This window comes from Budorcas taxicolor, chromosome 8 (assembly GCF_023091745.1).
Source record: "Budorcas taxicolor isolate Tak-1 chromosome 8, Takin1.1, whole genome shotgun sequence".
Lineage (NCBI taxonomy): Eukaryota > Metazoa > Chordata > Mammalia > Artiodactyla > Bovidae > Budorcas > Budorcas taxicolor.
Genome location: NC_068917.1, coordinates 39,631,869 through 39,648,161, shown reverse-complemented (window position 1 = coordinate 39,648,161; position 16,293 = coordinate 39,631,869). Strand labels below are relative to the sequence as shown.

At 38.7% G+C, this 16,293-nt stretch overlaps 1 protein-coding gene across 1 annotated transcript in view; it reads right to left on the bottom strand.

The window, feature by feature from the left end:
• Nucleotides 1–16,293, bottom strand: part of PTPRD (protein tyrosine phosphatase receptor type D) — a 440,423-nt gene that overhangs the window by 57,302 nt on the left and 366,828 nt on the right. The window contains exon 28 of the mRNA XM_052645411.1: nt 5,623–5,798. Within this exon, the coding sequence (XP_052501371.1) occupies nt 5,623–5,798 (176 nt within the window). The remainder of the gene's footprint in view (nt 1–5,622; nt 5,799–16,293) is intronic.

The following is a 16,293-nucleotide window of genomic DNA, read 5'->3' as shown; positions in this document are numbered from 1 at the left end:
TCGATCAGAATCTCCTTTCTTGCTGCTTTTTGTCCAGCATTTCCCTCTTAGCTACAGAAGCAAGTGAAATATGTCTCCATCTCACTGTCACTCTCTGTTGGGGGTAAATTTACTATGATGACATTCAGGAATGGAGAGGAAACAGGAAGAGTGGGTGGTCTTTAGGTCTGAAGTGCTCCAGTGGCCAAGCGTCAGGTTTAACTCCCTAAACCATTAGCATAGTGTAGTTAACACCAGCCTGACCCCTTTGGCCTTGACATCATCTAACCTCCATCCATTAACAACCGAATTTACTGGATTATGGATTTTCCCATTCCTGGCCTATCATAAAATAAGTCGCGTTGCATAAAATGTTTGATCTGCTCGAGCAATGGATGCCATTAACCAGGTTCCCTGGTTATCTATTTGGGAACAGAAAATGGGATTTAGAGAGTTTGGAAACTGAGTATGGACTTCTTCACATCTTATTCTAGGCTTTTACCACTAACAGAAGTGGCCCACATTGGATGATGACCAAATCATTTCCCATGTCAGGGTGTGTCAAAATTTTACTCTCATTCTTGACATTTATAGCACTAAGTCCCACTACAATACTAACTCTTTAAGTGAATCAACTCCCACTATAAAGCTTGCAAGACGTGAAGCAACAGTAAGTGTCAACTATGGGAACTGACTGAAGGCAGGCTGGGACGACAAGTGAAAGACAAATGCCCCTTAACCTCACTTCTAACACTAATCAAGTTTGCTCAAGAATTTGTCAACGATAGGCCTACACGTTCCCTTCTGTACCTCAAAGCAGAGAGATAAAGGGGGAACAAAGTGAACAATCACCGATCAAATAATAGAGCTTCCTGGGCCAGGAATGGTCTTTGTGAATCCTCCCTTGGAGACCCCCATTCTTCAACCTAGGCGTGCCAGCCATGCATCCCAGTTGCCCACAAATAACACCCTTGTAGTGGAAATCCCAGCTGTATACATTTTACTCTCCTACCAGTGCTTCATTTTTTCCGAACTCTTTCTTCCCTCCATGTGGTTACCCAGACCAATTCATGTGCTTATTGGCATGTTATGAAACATGGAAACAATTAAAGACCACATTCTGGGGCACAGGAATAAGTTGCTGCAGAATCAGTGAACTACGCAGAACTTGAGACGATTTGGCAAAAAAAGATGGAAACTGTGGAATAAAACCCACTAACCATATCTCATGTCACACAGTATACAAGTCTTTAAATTTATTTGTGCATTTTCAGGCAGCAATCAAACTTCAACTTCAAAATCTCTAGTTTTTAGCATAATATATATATATATATATATTTAATATATCCTAATGAAACTCATAGAAAATATTCAACTTACACATTTTCTCCTCAGGCTTGATATATGAATGTACACACTGTGCAAACAGTCTCCAGATTTAAGTTTGGGATTCTTGCAAGGCCACATTTAAGGGAGACTGATGGCATTTGAAAAATCAAAGAACTGAAGTTTTCAAATGGCCACCGTAAGCCCTAAGCCCTACCTTACACTTGTAAGCCTTTGTCAGTCTTCCAAGTGCGAATAATGGTCAATTCTCTAACAAAAGATCAGGGAAATGTCTAACACATGCGAGAGTAAATTTTTTCTTGAGTGAACTATTCTAATTCAGCAAGGGTTACAAGCCCTGCTGCTGTGTCAACCACAGAGAGAAGTTGGGAGTGAGCCTTGGCACAGAAGAGGGCTAGAAAACAAAGGAGGTTGGTTCTGAGAAGAGAATTCCCTATTATCATAAATAAATAAGAAAGGGAAGGAGAATGAAAAGCTGAACCAAAAGGAAATGTGGTATCAAAACTATATTTAGTGGTAATTATTACTACATGTAACTCATGTTCATAATAATACTATTTTCACATTGTATTGCTTCAAGATAAGTGAAAGTAGCAGCCAGAATGTTCTATAGTAGACATTTTACAGGCAGATTAACACACTTCCTGTGTCAGGGTCTCCATTCTGGAGATTCTGTCAAAGGCAAACGCAAAGGGACCCCATGTTCTGAGCTACACTCTTCTGTTGACTAGGATGCATGGCTGTGCAACCCTGGGCTGGGAACAGGGGACAAAACTGACTACGTGGAGTGACTCTTGTGTTTGGTTAGGGTTCGCCAACAACCACAGAGAAAGACTCATTTCATTTGGGAACAAAACTTGATTTATTTGGAAGCCAGCTTTAGGAGAAACTAAAGCTATAATGGTAAGGCCTCTAACTTCTCTATTTCAACCAAAAAATAATAGTGTAGACTCACTGAGACACCTTGTCACATTCTTTATCTAAGGTGATATCCACATTAATGTTTCCATGTAATCCAGAAAGACTTTGAGGTGTCCAGCAGCTCGCTTAATGTCACATAGCTAGTGTGCACTAAAGTTGGGCTCTAAACCCAGACATGTGACTGCAAGGCATCCCTGCTTGGAACTCTGTCAGGTAGATTCCTCTGATGGTGGGGTCCCCAGGCAATTCTGGGCAGTATCATGCAATCTTTTCTTCCTATTCTTTTCTCTTTCCCACTTCAGTTAATAGGTATTCCTGATTACTTGTAATGCACAGAAGTGTTTATACACATACACATGCCTTGTTTTTAATAAGCCAAGGGGATGAATTTTATTTTAGGAACCCAAGCAAGCCTTCATCAAAATAATGAAATTTTAAGCTTTAGCCCTTGGAGAAGTGATTTGTTTAAGCTGCTGGACCTTTATGAGAAAGACTACAGCAGTTTCTAAATAAAGCCAAGTAGATAATATGACTGCTTTGAAGTTGGCTGCTGGGAACTGAGAATTTAGTGAGTTGCAGGTCAGCCCACATAACCCTAAAAGTTCCCCAAGTATGGAGCTATATATTTCAGCAACAACTAACCACTGTTTAAAACACTGTTTGTACAGCAAAATTTAACCTGTGTTCTTGTTTTGAAAATCCAGGAATGCTTTCCCCTTGCTTCCTGGGAATTTAGGGGAAAGAGCAAGTGTACAGGGGAAATTGAGGTGGGAGGATGTGAGGGAGGAAGATGAAGAGCAGGTGAGATAATTTGGGGGTTCAGTGCTTTGTTAGATCTCTCCAGGGCATTTGTTCATTTATTTTCAAGTGTTCCAGACTGAGGAACAAAGGCTTTGGGGATCAGAGTATCATTTGTATAGCCAGGGTTGATGATGATTGAGATCTCTCAATATTGGCTTATGTGTCGTAAGTTTGGGTACAGACAACCATCACAGAATAAAAAGCACAAGGCAGCACTTTATTCGGCCTCCTCAGGTCATTTAACAATGGAGAGAGCCAACTTGCAAGAGCAAAGAGTAATTAATGAAGGGAACAAACAGAGTTCATTTAGTAACTTCCAAGTAAGTTTCTCTGTCTGAGGTGGGAGAAAAAAAGGTAGCCTGCAACAGAAAGATAAACTGTGGGTATTTAAGTCACAATGCCTTCCACCAAGAACTGCTCATTACCATCACATGTTGCACTGGCAGTGGGGCCAGTTAGAACTAACTTTATTATTAGAAGCAATTAGGGAGAAAAGGGGCAGAATTTCATTTGGTTATTTCAAAACAAGTTTCTGTGCATGGCTTAATGAAAGCCTGCAGTGTCAAGATAAAAATGTGTGTTTTACTGAAAACAGCTTTTGCAAATGACTGCTTGTTACCAGCCAGTATCTCTAGGCAGAGCAGTCTGGGTAGGTTGGATTTGCATGCATACTGTAACATAATAGTTCAGCTGCCTCTGCTTCACAGATGTGCTAACAGGCAGTATGGCCTCGTGGGTAAGCACATGTGTTGTGGAGACAGACTGTCTGTTTTCAATTCTTCATTCTGACCTTGGTAACTGAAAGAGCTTGGGTGACCTTCTGGAATGTCCTGGCCTCAGTTTACTCATATATAAAGTGGAAATCATAGTAGTGTTTATCTCGTGGATTGTTGTAAAATATCAATGCACCCAATATATGTTAGACATTGTTAAAATTATTAACAACTGTATCCAAGAATCATTTGGATAGGAGTTGCTTTAAGGAAAGGGCTGGTTATATATAGAGGTTATATAGAGTTTACCCTGAGTATGAGTCAATAAAAGATCTATTACATCTTTCAAATGGTATTTGAATGTAATGTGTAACACATATATATCTTCACAGTCATACAAGTTTTTTTTAATCTAAATTCATTTCAGACAATATTTTTGTAGAATTCACATTTGAAAAGATCTGATTGCTTTTTAGCTTTGCTAAACCAGTTGTGTTCCATGTTTATTGATTTCCCAGCTTTAAAGTAACAGCTGGGACTTTTTATTTTCTCCGAAGTCTGAGCTGTTTCCTTAGGGATCTCCTGGGCAGTTTTCAAGTCCTCTCTCATAGACACACTGGGGCTAAGAGAAACTGCCATGTATTGAGCTTAGAAGAATGTTTAAAACCTGGCTGTCACACAACAAATGAGGACTCAGGCTTTGACTTCCTTTTAAATATCCTTTTTGAGAATACTGTGACCCCAGTAAAAGAGCCCTCTCACTGTTAGTTTCAAACTCTGCCCCGAATGCCCCACACTTCAGGGAGAGTATATGCTGTCTTCAGTGATTTGTCAGACTTGTTCCTTAAATTCTCAAGGTTACAGACTGATTTTCATCAAATGGCTACAATATTTGCATGTACACTTGGGAATGTGGATACTGCTTACCCATTATGTTCTAGTTTTGCAAATCAAGAGCATTTAACCAATATGCCATGCTTCATAATATTGGATCCATATGATGAATAAAATTCCTTTCTTAGACCTTACTAAGCAGTGACTCTGTTATTAAAACCTATTCATTTTGAAGAAGGCTAAACTAGCAAAATGCCCTCTACATTTACATGTTTTCTCAGCTGTGTATTAACCCACATCATTTTTCTGGCTGCCCTGACTTAATTTATGATAATTTGAATAATTTTTGAAAGGACCCTCTTTCACAGAATTTTAGATTTTCACTGCAGATTATGAGAAAGAAAAAGTTGAAAATGTCAGGAAGTACATATTATTGGGGTTTTCCCCCAAAGTCTGTGCATTGCTATTAAATGTGAATTTTAAAAAGATATCCAAGTCGATATTTATTTATCTAGCCAAGTTGCCTACTTCTTTGAGTGCTATTTCTTTTTCCTTTTAGTGATCATACACATCATGAGATAATTTCCTTTTTGAAAGATACAAAAGAATGTTAAAGCATGGCTTAGTCTAAGCTGTTGATAGTCATATTTGCTGCTGAGTCGCTTCAGTCGTGTCCGACTCTGTGCGACCCCATAGACGGCAGCCCGCCAGGCTCCCCCGTCCCTGGGATTCTCCAGGCAAGAACACTGGAGTGGGTTGCCGTTTCCTTCTCCAACGCATGAAAGTGAAAAGTGAATGTGAAGTTGCTCAGTCGGGTCCGACTCTTAGCAACCCCATGGACTGCAGCCTGCCAGGCTCCTCCGTCCATGGGATTTTCCAGGCAAGAGTACTGGAGTGGGGTGCCATTGCCTTCTCCAGATAGTCATATTTAGTGGCTTTTAAAGAATCAAAACTTGAAACCTTAGATTCTGACCAGAACTATCTGAGGGAAGATTTTAAGAGGGAGAAGGTAGATATTCATCCTTACCCTGGACCGCTCTTCTAGTTTTGTCATCATAACAACTGTGGCACTCCGCTGTTCCCATATCATTCTCCAGAAGTCCCCGAATGTTTCCGGTAGAGATCCCTGTGTTGCGATATAGGCATTTTGTTTCCTGTAGCCGTCTATGTAATTGGCATTCACATAGTCACTTCCTGGGATACCTGTAAAGCAAGGAGTGTTATGCAACTATGTGAACATATCACAAAAGGAAACAACCTGGGACATGGCCTGATGACAGTGTTATATTATTGTTTCATACTGTATTAAAGTTTGGGTCTTAAACAGGATTAAAAATGGTTCTTATTGGGACCATCACGTTAAAGAAATACAATGTCTGAAGTGTTCAATCTTTGTGACATGACAAGGTAGACTCCAAAGAAACGAAAACACAACTGATTGTTCATGGAATGCCTTTTCTCTCACATGTCTTCTCCATTGCATCAGCAAAATACAGCTTGCAAAGCAATTATCTGGTCATATTCCACATTCATTCTCTTCTTTCTCAGACAAAAACCAAATAAAACAATGCTTGAGTCTGAAAATGCAGTATAGGGTGGAACATGTCCTAACAGTAAAAAATTCTTTCCAGATTTAGCTAAGAGGGAATTCATATATAAACTCATTTAGTCCTCACAACAACTCTCAGAAGTTCAGTCATGATCTTCCTTTCACAAAGGAGGAAACTAAGGTGCACAGAGATGCAAAAATGTGCCAGAATTGGTGGAGTCTGGTCTAATTATAGGCAGGCAGTCTGCTACACCTGTGTCTTAACCTCTGCAGGGTACTGCTTCTCCCTGAAACTTCAACGGGTTGTTGAATCGCACAAATCGCTCTTTGGATGATGACAACTGCCTCCTAATTGGTTGTCCCATTTCTACTTTTGTCCTTTGCAGTCTGTTCTCTATTTCAATAAGAGCAGTTTATAAAAATATATTTCAGACACTGAATGTCTCTTCTTCAAACCCAACAATGGCTTCTCCTTATACTTTAAATAAAACCCATATTCTCAACAATGGCTACAAAGCTCTGTAACTTCTCCAACTCATCTTGTCGACTCATCTACTCACTTTCCAGTCTCTAGACCCTGTCCTGCTTCTACATGCTGGCTTTGTTAGAAAACATTACTCCGCTAGCTTAGTGCCATCCCATGCCCACAGCACACTCTCTGTCTCCTTCCCATCACAAAATACTGAGCCTCCATCTCAGGGGGCCTGTTCTTCATACCCTGGGACCTCAGAACTCTCTTGGCAACACTGTAATTATAAATTTAATCGTTCACTTGCATATTGCTTGTGTTATTTGCCTCTAGACCACATATCTTTTATTTACCTTCACTATCCCTGGTGACAAAAAGAGTAAATAATTTGCCCAAGTTCCAACATTGAATAAGCGGCAAAGTTGTAACATAATACAGATATTCTGATTGAAAGTCTAATTTTCCTTCAGCACAGTGCCTTTATAAGGGTTACAGGGAAGTCTGAACTTCGAAGAAGAGAGACCAGAATGATGATGGAAATCAAAGCTATTTCGTATGAGAAAGGAATATATATTAAAACCTGGCAAAAAAATAGGAGTTGGACATAAGAGTTGCCCATGAGTCAAGAGAGGTTGAGGATTACTTTGTTGAGACCCAAATCTTTCAGTTCTGAAGGATGTAACTACAGAGAGATGAGTTTCATCTCCAGTATAATAAAGCATTTTCATATAGTCATTATCAGAAAGGGTATAGATTTCCTCCAGATGTAATGAGTTGCCTATTCCTGAAGGAACAAACACTTTATTGGGGTATTAGCATGATAGAGGAGATAGCACTAGAACCTGTACACGGTCCCTTCTTACTTTGGGAAAATATGAGTCTTGGATTTATTTTAAAAAATATATTCTTTATAATGGAACGTATGTTCCCAAGCTAAGATTACTATATTTCAGTGATTGCCACTTGCAATTACTTTGACTGCTTTTCTGATTCCAGTTGTAAAATCGATCCTCTCAAGAAAAGTAATGAAAGTCAGATGGAGGCTACTGGGTTCCAAGATGAACACATGGATATGAAATACCAGCAGCATCAGTGAAAAGCCTTTTGAACAAAAACTAATATGCACGGTTGGTTGTAACATTATTCATCTATCACAGCTACTCAAGAAGCTGTTGGGGTTCTGGCAGCCCTTTGTTGACAAAGATCCTATTCCTCCCTGACACCACATTACTGCAGATTCAAAGGACAGTTTAAATAAAGTCCTCAGGTTGCAGTCACTGGGAAGCATGCACGTCTCCATGTCTGCAGGATTTGGTTCTGAGCCAACAATGAGTCTACTTTATAACACAGGGAAAGCTCACTTTAAATAATGTAATTTAGCAGGTAACATTAAAGAAATGATAGAAAAGATTCTGGCTAAGGGCCTCACTCAGCTACCAATACACAGAAAACTTTTTTCCCAAGAAAATTCAAAAATGGAGAAATCTGGTTTAATGACTCAGAAAATACATCAGCTGGGCACTATGCCATTTCTTCCTTATCAAGGGTAACAAATGTGTCTGAACAACGCATCTGAGGACAGAGGTGGTGAATGTGAGACACACATGTAAAGAAGCAGAATCAGACCTAGCCTGCATTCTTGCATAAACTTTAATCAGCTATTACATAATGAATTGTTTTTTGATGTATTGCTCAAGTTTGAACAATATGTTGTTATTATATTTTATGGGGAATAGGTTGATACTGAATAAGAGTCGGGACAAAAATACAAAAATTCTGCTTGAAAACTATTATTGGATCCATATTGTATTACCAAATGCTGTAAGAATTTGGGACTTGATATTGTGCAAAGAAGAGAATTGAAAACAATACTTCAACACCTAGGAGAGCTAACTGTTAGGGTAATATTTATATCTTGAGAATAATGTGAGGATCCTCTTTATATAATTTGACACTTGTCTGTAAGTAGGTAATACCTAGAATAAAAGTCTCCTGGCAGATTGCTTTACACATTCTGACAAAAAGACACTCCCAGTAAGTTCTAGCACATGTTCTTTGCAGTGTGGAGTAGTGAGAGACTACTGTTGTCCTCTAGCAGCTCTAAGACCAAGTGTGTCTTATATTCATACAACCCAACATCACAAGCTGTGCAGAAAGATGAATGAGAAAAGATCTGAGAAATAATGGTGGCTTGTACTTCTAAAAAAAACATTAACCTCAGATTGAAAGCTAAGGTTAAAGAATAGTGTGTTTTGAGTAGACAAGACCTCCGTTTTCAATCTGACATATTTAGAATGATTTTTCAGCCAACTCCAATGAAAAAAAAACATACTATATCGACTTTCCTCTAATGCAGTGCAAATCAGTGTGCACTACTAATTCATGAGAAGTGTGTAAGAATTAACTGAATTCTGGGGCTGTGTTAAGTAGAAATCTAACTTAAAATGCAGAACTGAAATAATATAGAATTACTGTCAATCAGCTGATTGCTTTTATTTCTTGGATTTGTGAAGATTTGTCCAAAACTACGGTAATGGTGCCTTTTTTTTTTTCTTTTGAGAGGGAAGAGTTATTAAAATAGCAAGAACTTGAAAAAAAGATGTTTGAAACTCATCATAAGTAGAATCTTAGGATTGGTCCTGCTGTAGGCACTCTCTTGGTCCTAGGTCCTGTAGGCACAATTGGTCCTAAGGTCATTGTCCAAGAAAAACAGCTTAGAACTAGACCTTGTCCTTTCCTAGGCATCCATGGCTTTACTACATTTCTAAAAGTAAGTTTTCATGATTTTCTATGCTTTTTTTTTTTCATTTAAAAATATTTATTTATTTATGGCTGCGATGGGTCTTCATTGCTGCACTCAGGCTTTCTCTAGCTGCAATGAGGGGGGCTACTCTTCTTTGAGGTGTGCCAGCTAAGGCAATGGCACCCTACTCCAGTACTCTTGCCTGGAAAATCCCATGGATGGAGGAGCCTGGAAGGCTGCAGTCCATGGGGTCGCTAAGTTGGACACGACTGAGCAACTTCACTTTCACTATTCACTTTCATGCATTGGAGAAGGAAATGGCAACCCACTCCAGTGTTCTTGCCTGGAGAATCCCAGGGACGGGGGAGCCTGGTGGGCTGCCGTCTATGGAGTCGCACAGAGTCGGACACGACTGAAGTGACTTAGCAGCAGCAGCAGCTTCTCACTGCCGTGGCTTCTCTTGTTGTGGAGCACAGGCTCTGGGGCATGCAGGCTTCAGTGTTTATGGTGCATGGGTTCAGTAGCTGCAGCCTGAGGGCTCCGAAGTGTGGGCTTAGAAGTTGTGGCACATGGGCTTAGTTGTCCCCGCGGGAGGTAAGATATTAGACAAGGGTTTGAACCTGTGTCCTCCGCATTGGCAGGCAGACTTCTAACCACTGGACGACCACGGAAGTCCTGATCTCCTATGTATTGTTTCATGTAATAGTCAATTACATGAAATACTCCAATTAGTAATAGTCACGTATGCAATTCCAATACCAATAACAGTTATCATTCTAATCTAATCATCTAATAAGTGAGAAAACAGGCTAGATCTTGTCTTCATATTTTACCCCACTATATTCCACATTCCTATCTTCTAGTCTGTTTCATCAGTTAATGGACTTATTTTTTGTGGTACTTAAAAATACTACATACATGTTTTCCACTGAGTCTTTGTGTTTTGGACAAACTTACCTTGGAGCTATACAACTCAAGCCTTTAAGAGATATTGTGATTCAAACGTGGTTGGGTCAGGTTTAGGCTCTCATTTTATTTACTGGGAATTGCTAGTTACACTGTTGGTGGAAAAATAAGCCTGGGTGTGAAATTTGGGCTCCCTTGTTTTTTCTGTCTGAAAAACTCTGAGAACTTCGGAGTTCAACATGCAGAGGAAATGCCATTTTTCTTCATTTAAGCATGGGATTGACACTTTAGAGCTTTATAATGATTTTCTCCCATATTATTTGAATATGAACAAATGGAGAGGAATTCTTGGAAAGATGAAGCTATTTGGTTTGAAAGAATATTCCTGATGAATAATTAACTCATACTGAGAAAGGCTTTAAAACCTTGAAAGCATGTTGAAATGTCAAAGAACATACTATCTGAGCTGTTTTGTCCTGACTGGGTTAAAATACTTTTTCTTTTCTTTTTTTCCCTTTTTAATTTGATGAGAAATAATTGGGTCATGTGGGTCTCATTATTAAAAAAACACAAAATAAATAAACAACTTGCTTTGCACTCGATTTTTCAGGTCAGTAGATAATTTGATTTGAAGATTTCTCTTGTTGAGAGGTGTTTATAATTATAAAATGTTAATAATAAGGCCTTATGCTCTTCAGTGAAAAAGCAGGACCCAAAATAGCACATAAATAATTTTATTAATGTGAAAGTAAGTAATCATACAGGCCAAGTGTGTACTTCTGTATCATAAAAGTTGTGATTCACGAAACAATACTAAGAACATGCTAAGACTTCAGAGACATTGACCAGGAAACTGAAACTCTGGGTTAGGGCTGCTGGGAAGTTGCTCTTTGACATCTGGAGGGTGGTTCAACTTGTCCAGACCTCTGACTGCTTATCTGCTAAACAAGGTGTGCTGGACAAATTGATTTCCTCAAGTCCCTTTAAGTTCTAAAATAAGATTGTGTCTCTGTGGTGTTCTTCTTGGATTCAGAAATCTCTGTAAAGTGATTTTAAGCTATATAGAGCCTTCAGTGGCTGTCAGATTAGGTAGGAACGCATTCTGATGATCGTTCAAGTTGGTTCCTATTTCTTCTACCTCTGATGAGCTGTGATGAGATTTATAGGTGTGATTTATACTTTAAATCTTGACTAGAACCCCGTCAGGTGAAAAATAAACAGATTCAAAAGCATGAGGGGGTGGTAGGACTAGGCTAGCACATGGTCTATTCAGGAAAAGCAGCTTTTCTTGACTTGTGGAGGTGAGAATGAGGAAGAGGCAGAGACAGAGGCAAGGTGGGGAACCCCACTCATGGCTCTAGAGGACAAACTACTGCAGCCACCCAGAGCGGGCACCAGAACTTTAGCTCATTGGCTGGCTCTGCTCCAGCTCACAGTGTGGCATCAAAGCTCTAGTACTTTCACTTCCTTTCACTTCTACAAACCCTTTGTGAAGTTTGTGTCAAATAATTTTTTTTTTGGTAAAGCAGTTTATTCCCTGTTGTAAGACAGAAGTACTCAAGACCCACTACAGCACAAAAGCTACCTTTCATTTAATCAGTAACGTCTCCTGCTCCACTTCAATACACAAATAGAAAAGAAAAACTGTGTAACAACAATGAATTGCCAGGTAAGATCTAGACTGTTTTTTACAACCCACAATTCAGAAAAAAAAAAAAAATGTTTACTTTGTTTGCTGACACGGGCAAAACCATAGAACAGAAAATAGATAAACAAAATCAAATAATACTTTACTAGTAAATTTATTTAATTTCAAGGGATGCAGGCCTTCCTTCTACTTCAACTTACACCATGGCAGCCACTCACAGCTGCATCAGAACTAGCAAAACGAAGGCTTCTCTTTGCAACATGCCAGAAAAAACAAATGCTTCTTGCAAAGGCACAGGGTAATATCTGCAGAAGTCTCCCTGGATATGACTGCAGTTTGGCCAATGACCCTCCGTGTTTCTACCAAATGCAGGGCGATTCTTTTTAGAAGTGTGCCTTTATGTGGGTACTGCAGCTCGTCACCACTATTAAGTTATGGAGGAATGGATACTTTCAGAGAGCCTGTGAACCCAGCCTTCACTCTCCCAGTGTGTTCTCCTTTCTTTGGTTTTCTATACCTTGGCACTGCTGAGGAGGCTGGGTCATGAGAGTGCCTACAGAGAAGGATTCCAAGATTAGACACGTATTGGGGACTTCTCAGCATTGTGGTGGAAGGGACTCATTTCTAGTTAGGGGACACTTTGCCCTGAAATAAAGCAGCGTTTGGGCCACTGCAGTAGGCCTGTTCAGCTAAGTCACAGAGTTTTGGTCAACTTAGCTTATATTAATACACATATACATATATGAAAGCTGCTCAGTCGTGTTCAACTCTTTGCGACCCCAAGGACTGTACAGTCCATGAAATTCTCCAGGCCAGAATACTGGAGTGGCTAGCCTTTCCCCTTTGCAGGGGATCTTCCCGACCCAGGAATCAAACTGGGGTCTCCTGCATTGCAGGTGGATTCTTTACCAAGTGAGCTACAATTATTGTAGGGTTTTATTTCACAATGAAGTAGGTAAAATCAAATGCAGAGTATCAGCAGGGGTTCTGTCTGTACGACACTCAAAGTGCCCGTCTCCTCATCTACATCCTTATATATGAGCAGCACTGTCATAACATCCTCACCCAACACCCCTGTGAGAGTTTCAAATGAGTCAGTTAATTTGAAACGTCTAAAATACACATTGGATACTGGCTATTCTTATGATCGATGTGATCAACAAAAATGAAATAAACCTACTCATTTCTGAATACTATAGTGACAAAAAGAAACTGCAAATCTGGAAGGCCTCTTCCCTATTCTTATGTTGAAAAAAATAATGGAGCAGACAAAAATAGTCATTTTTTACCTTTCCAGTCATGTACAACCTGTGCCTGTATTCTAAAAACAGAGCCATACCACAGATGACATAGGTCTCTCTGCAGCGTTAGAGTAATGGAGTGTAGCTTCATTAGCACAACCTGCATAGATGTACCATACAAATGAAAAGAAAATCCCAATAACTGAGCAAAGACAATGGAGATAAAAATAAACTCAGAGCTTTCTGATTTACTCTTCGATTAGCTTCCTGGGACCAAAAGTAAAGGAAAAAACCAACACAACCGACCATGCCTTAAAAATGTTTTTTCTCCTTTCTAGGTAAGAAGCACCACAGGGGCAGGCTGAGGTAGGTGCTGGGAATAACAGATCCCCACACACTTGCTCTGCTGCTCAAAGGAGAGAGATGCCATTTAAATAGCTCTAATTAGTCTTTACGAAGGCTGCAAGCACCTTGTGAAATTGTTCCAAGTTTCCAGAGGTTAAATCCCATCTAGCTTTCAATTTAAGACAAATTAAGCTATAAAAATTTGACTGTGCACTGTTCCTCAAAAAGAAAGATGTCTTTATTTATTAAAAAAAAGGATCACTCTGCAATAAAAGGATTAAATTTTGTCATGCTTGTAAATAATTAACTTGAAAACAGAAAGACTGAAAATGTTAAAGAAATGGAGCTAACTCAGTGATTGATGTTCTAAACAATGTGAGAAAAATGAACTCAACCAATATGGGATGAGACTAGACATGTTTTTGTGTGTGAGTGTGTGTGTTTTAAAATGAGGCATAGTTTCTAACCAACTTCCTTCAGTGGTGTAAGCAGAATCTCAAGAGCAAAATAAAACAAACCCAGGTGCCCACAAATTAGTCATTAGTGTCTGGGGTATGGGAGGAGAGGAGTGAGGGAGAGAGAGAGAGAATGAACCAGGAGAGAGGAAAAGGAATCATATTAACTGAGTTGATGTGGGAAATATCACATGACAGCTATTAAAGGAATTCTTGACTGAGGAAAATGATTTTAATTCTTTAATGTAGGTACTTCATATGGAACATTTATATTCAGTATAATTAAACATTTATTAGAAAATTTTGGATAGATTGCAGCTACTGATTTTCTTGTGTTTGTTTTTAGTTGTTTTTACTTATTGAAAATATATACGGTTACTAGATATGGCCTGTAGAAAAAAAAAGGGTCACCCCAGCATGGGTAAGATGTAACTGGAGAATGTTACCATGTGCTGACAGCTGTTTGAATGAATCAGTAGACATTTGCCATTTAACACTGTACAGAGGAGGCTGAGATAGGGCTTAAATGTAGAGCACAAGTGTGGTGGCAAACGGCAATCAACAGTACAGGGGAGTATCAGTAGTTTCTTCTCTTTTACTTTTTAAATTTAGATTTATCGTAGGAGCAGTGATTCTGAGAGCTGTTCTCTCATTTTAAAGGTGCTAAACTGCCCATCTCACAAACAGTCAAGTTGTTGTAACATCATCTATTTTCTTTACAGTTGGAATTTTTTTTTTTTGAGTTGTCCCTATCATGCAAATCAAACAGCAGATAATATATTTTGGATTTCCATTTAAAAGAACACATTCTTCCCCTTGTTGAAATCTGTAATGCTATTATAGATCTGGTTTTCATTTATCAAGCACCAATGTTTTCTTTTGCTTCACAGAGTGCTGCAAATATATGCAGCTTTTTCATTTGGATAGTATTAATTTTTCCATAGATCATAAACAAAAGATATTCCATCTGTGGATAAAAGGATCTATCGATAGTAGTAATAAAATTCACAACAGTAATGATATTTCCCAGTATTTACTAGGCATTTTCTTTTTGCCAAACACTCATCGAAAGGCTTTATATGCATTAATTCATTAATTCTCCTAATAATTCTAGGAGGCAGGCATTATTATTATTAATTCTATTGCACAAATGAGGAAACCAAGGCACAGTAACTTATCCAAACAAGTTTTTCAGAAGCAAAAAGTGCCTGGGATACTTTAATAGGAAACAAGTTCTTGAGAAATACACACAGGCCCTTGTAGGAAGGTACCCATTACAGAGATGAAGTGAATAATGATGAATGAATGGTTTCAAACTAAATATATTCCCCCAAAACAGGGAAAAAATAAAACAAACCCATATTTTACTAAGCTGCTTTTATCAGATTACAAACACTAGTGTTAAAAATGAGTATGGCATGAAGTGCTTTATTCTTTGTCATTTCTAACTCAGATAAAACTAAGAGACACATACAAGCCAATAATTCTATTTGGGTAAACCCTCTGGATTAAATGTGCTCCCCTCCCCACTCAAAAGAGCTAATAATTTCTTAATGTCCAAGATTTAATACTTATCTATGATCTTTGGATTTAGAATCAACCTTCATAATTTTTCAGAAGAGCAGGGACAATTGTATACGTTCTCATTTTAGGTAGAACCAGAACGATAGACACTAAGCGCTCCCTAAATTGAAGAATACACTTGCAAAGAGACTGTGTGTCCATGATCTCTATGAAATTAGTATACAGATGTGTGTAGGTGCCTTTTGTTTGCAAGTGGAATTTGAAATGTTCATCACATTTTAAGAAGGAATCAGCTCCCCCCAAAGGGTTAACTGAAGTAAATGACATGCCCAAGGTCACATAGCTGCTAAAACTGGGATTTAGTTTCCAGTCTTCAGTCTTATTTCTCTTTCTTCTTAAGATACCTCCAAAAATATAGTAATATTAAACAAACAAAAAATCCACCTGAAAGCCTTTTATAAGTTGCTTATTCTTTGGAAAAATTCACTTTAGCTTAAGTCTAAGAACACGACTGAAGAACTCTGGCTCCAAGATTTCTACCTTAAGTGTTTCAAAATATATATTTCAAAATTCCTTGACAGTTTTCCCAGTCAAAGGAAAGTTAGGCTGACATGTATAGGCTCCATTATCATGATTCAAAAGTGGCTATAGTCCCAAGTTGCCTTTTGGAGAGAATAGCCATCTTGAGTCCAGTTGACTCATATGTGACAATTTTGGCTCTGCCAGTTACTAGCTAATGCCTATAAGAAAGTTACTTGACTTGAAAAAGTTTAACAGTTTCCTCATCTCTTAATTTTGTATGATAATGACTATCTTTT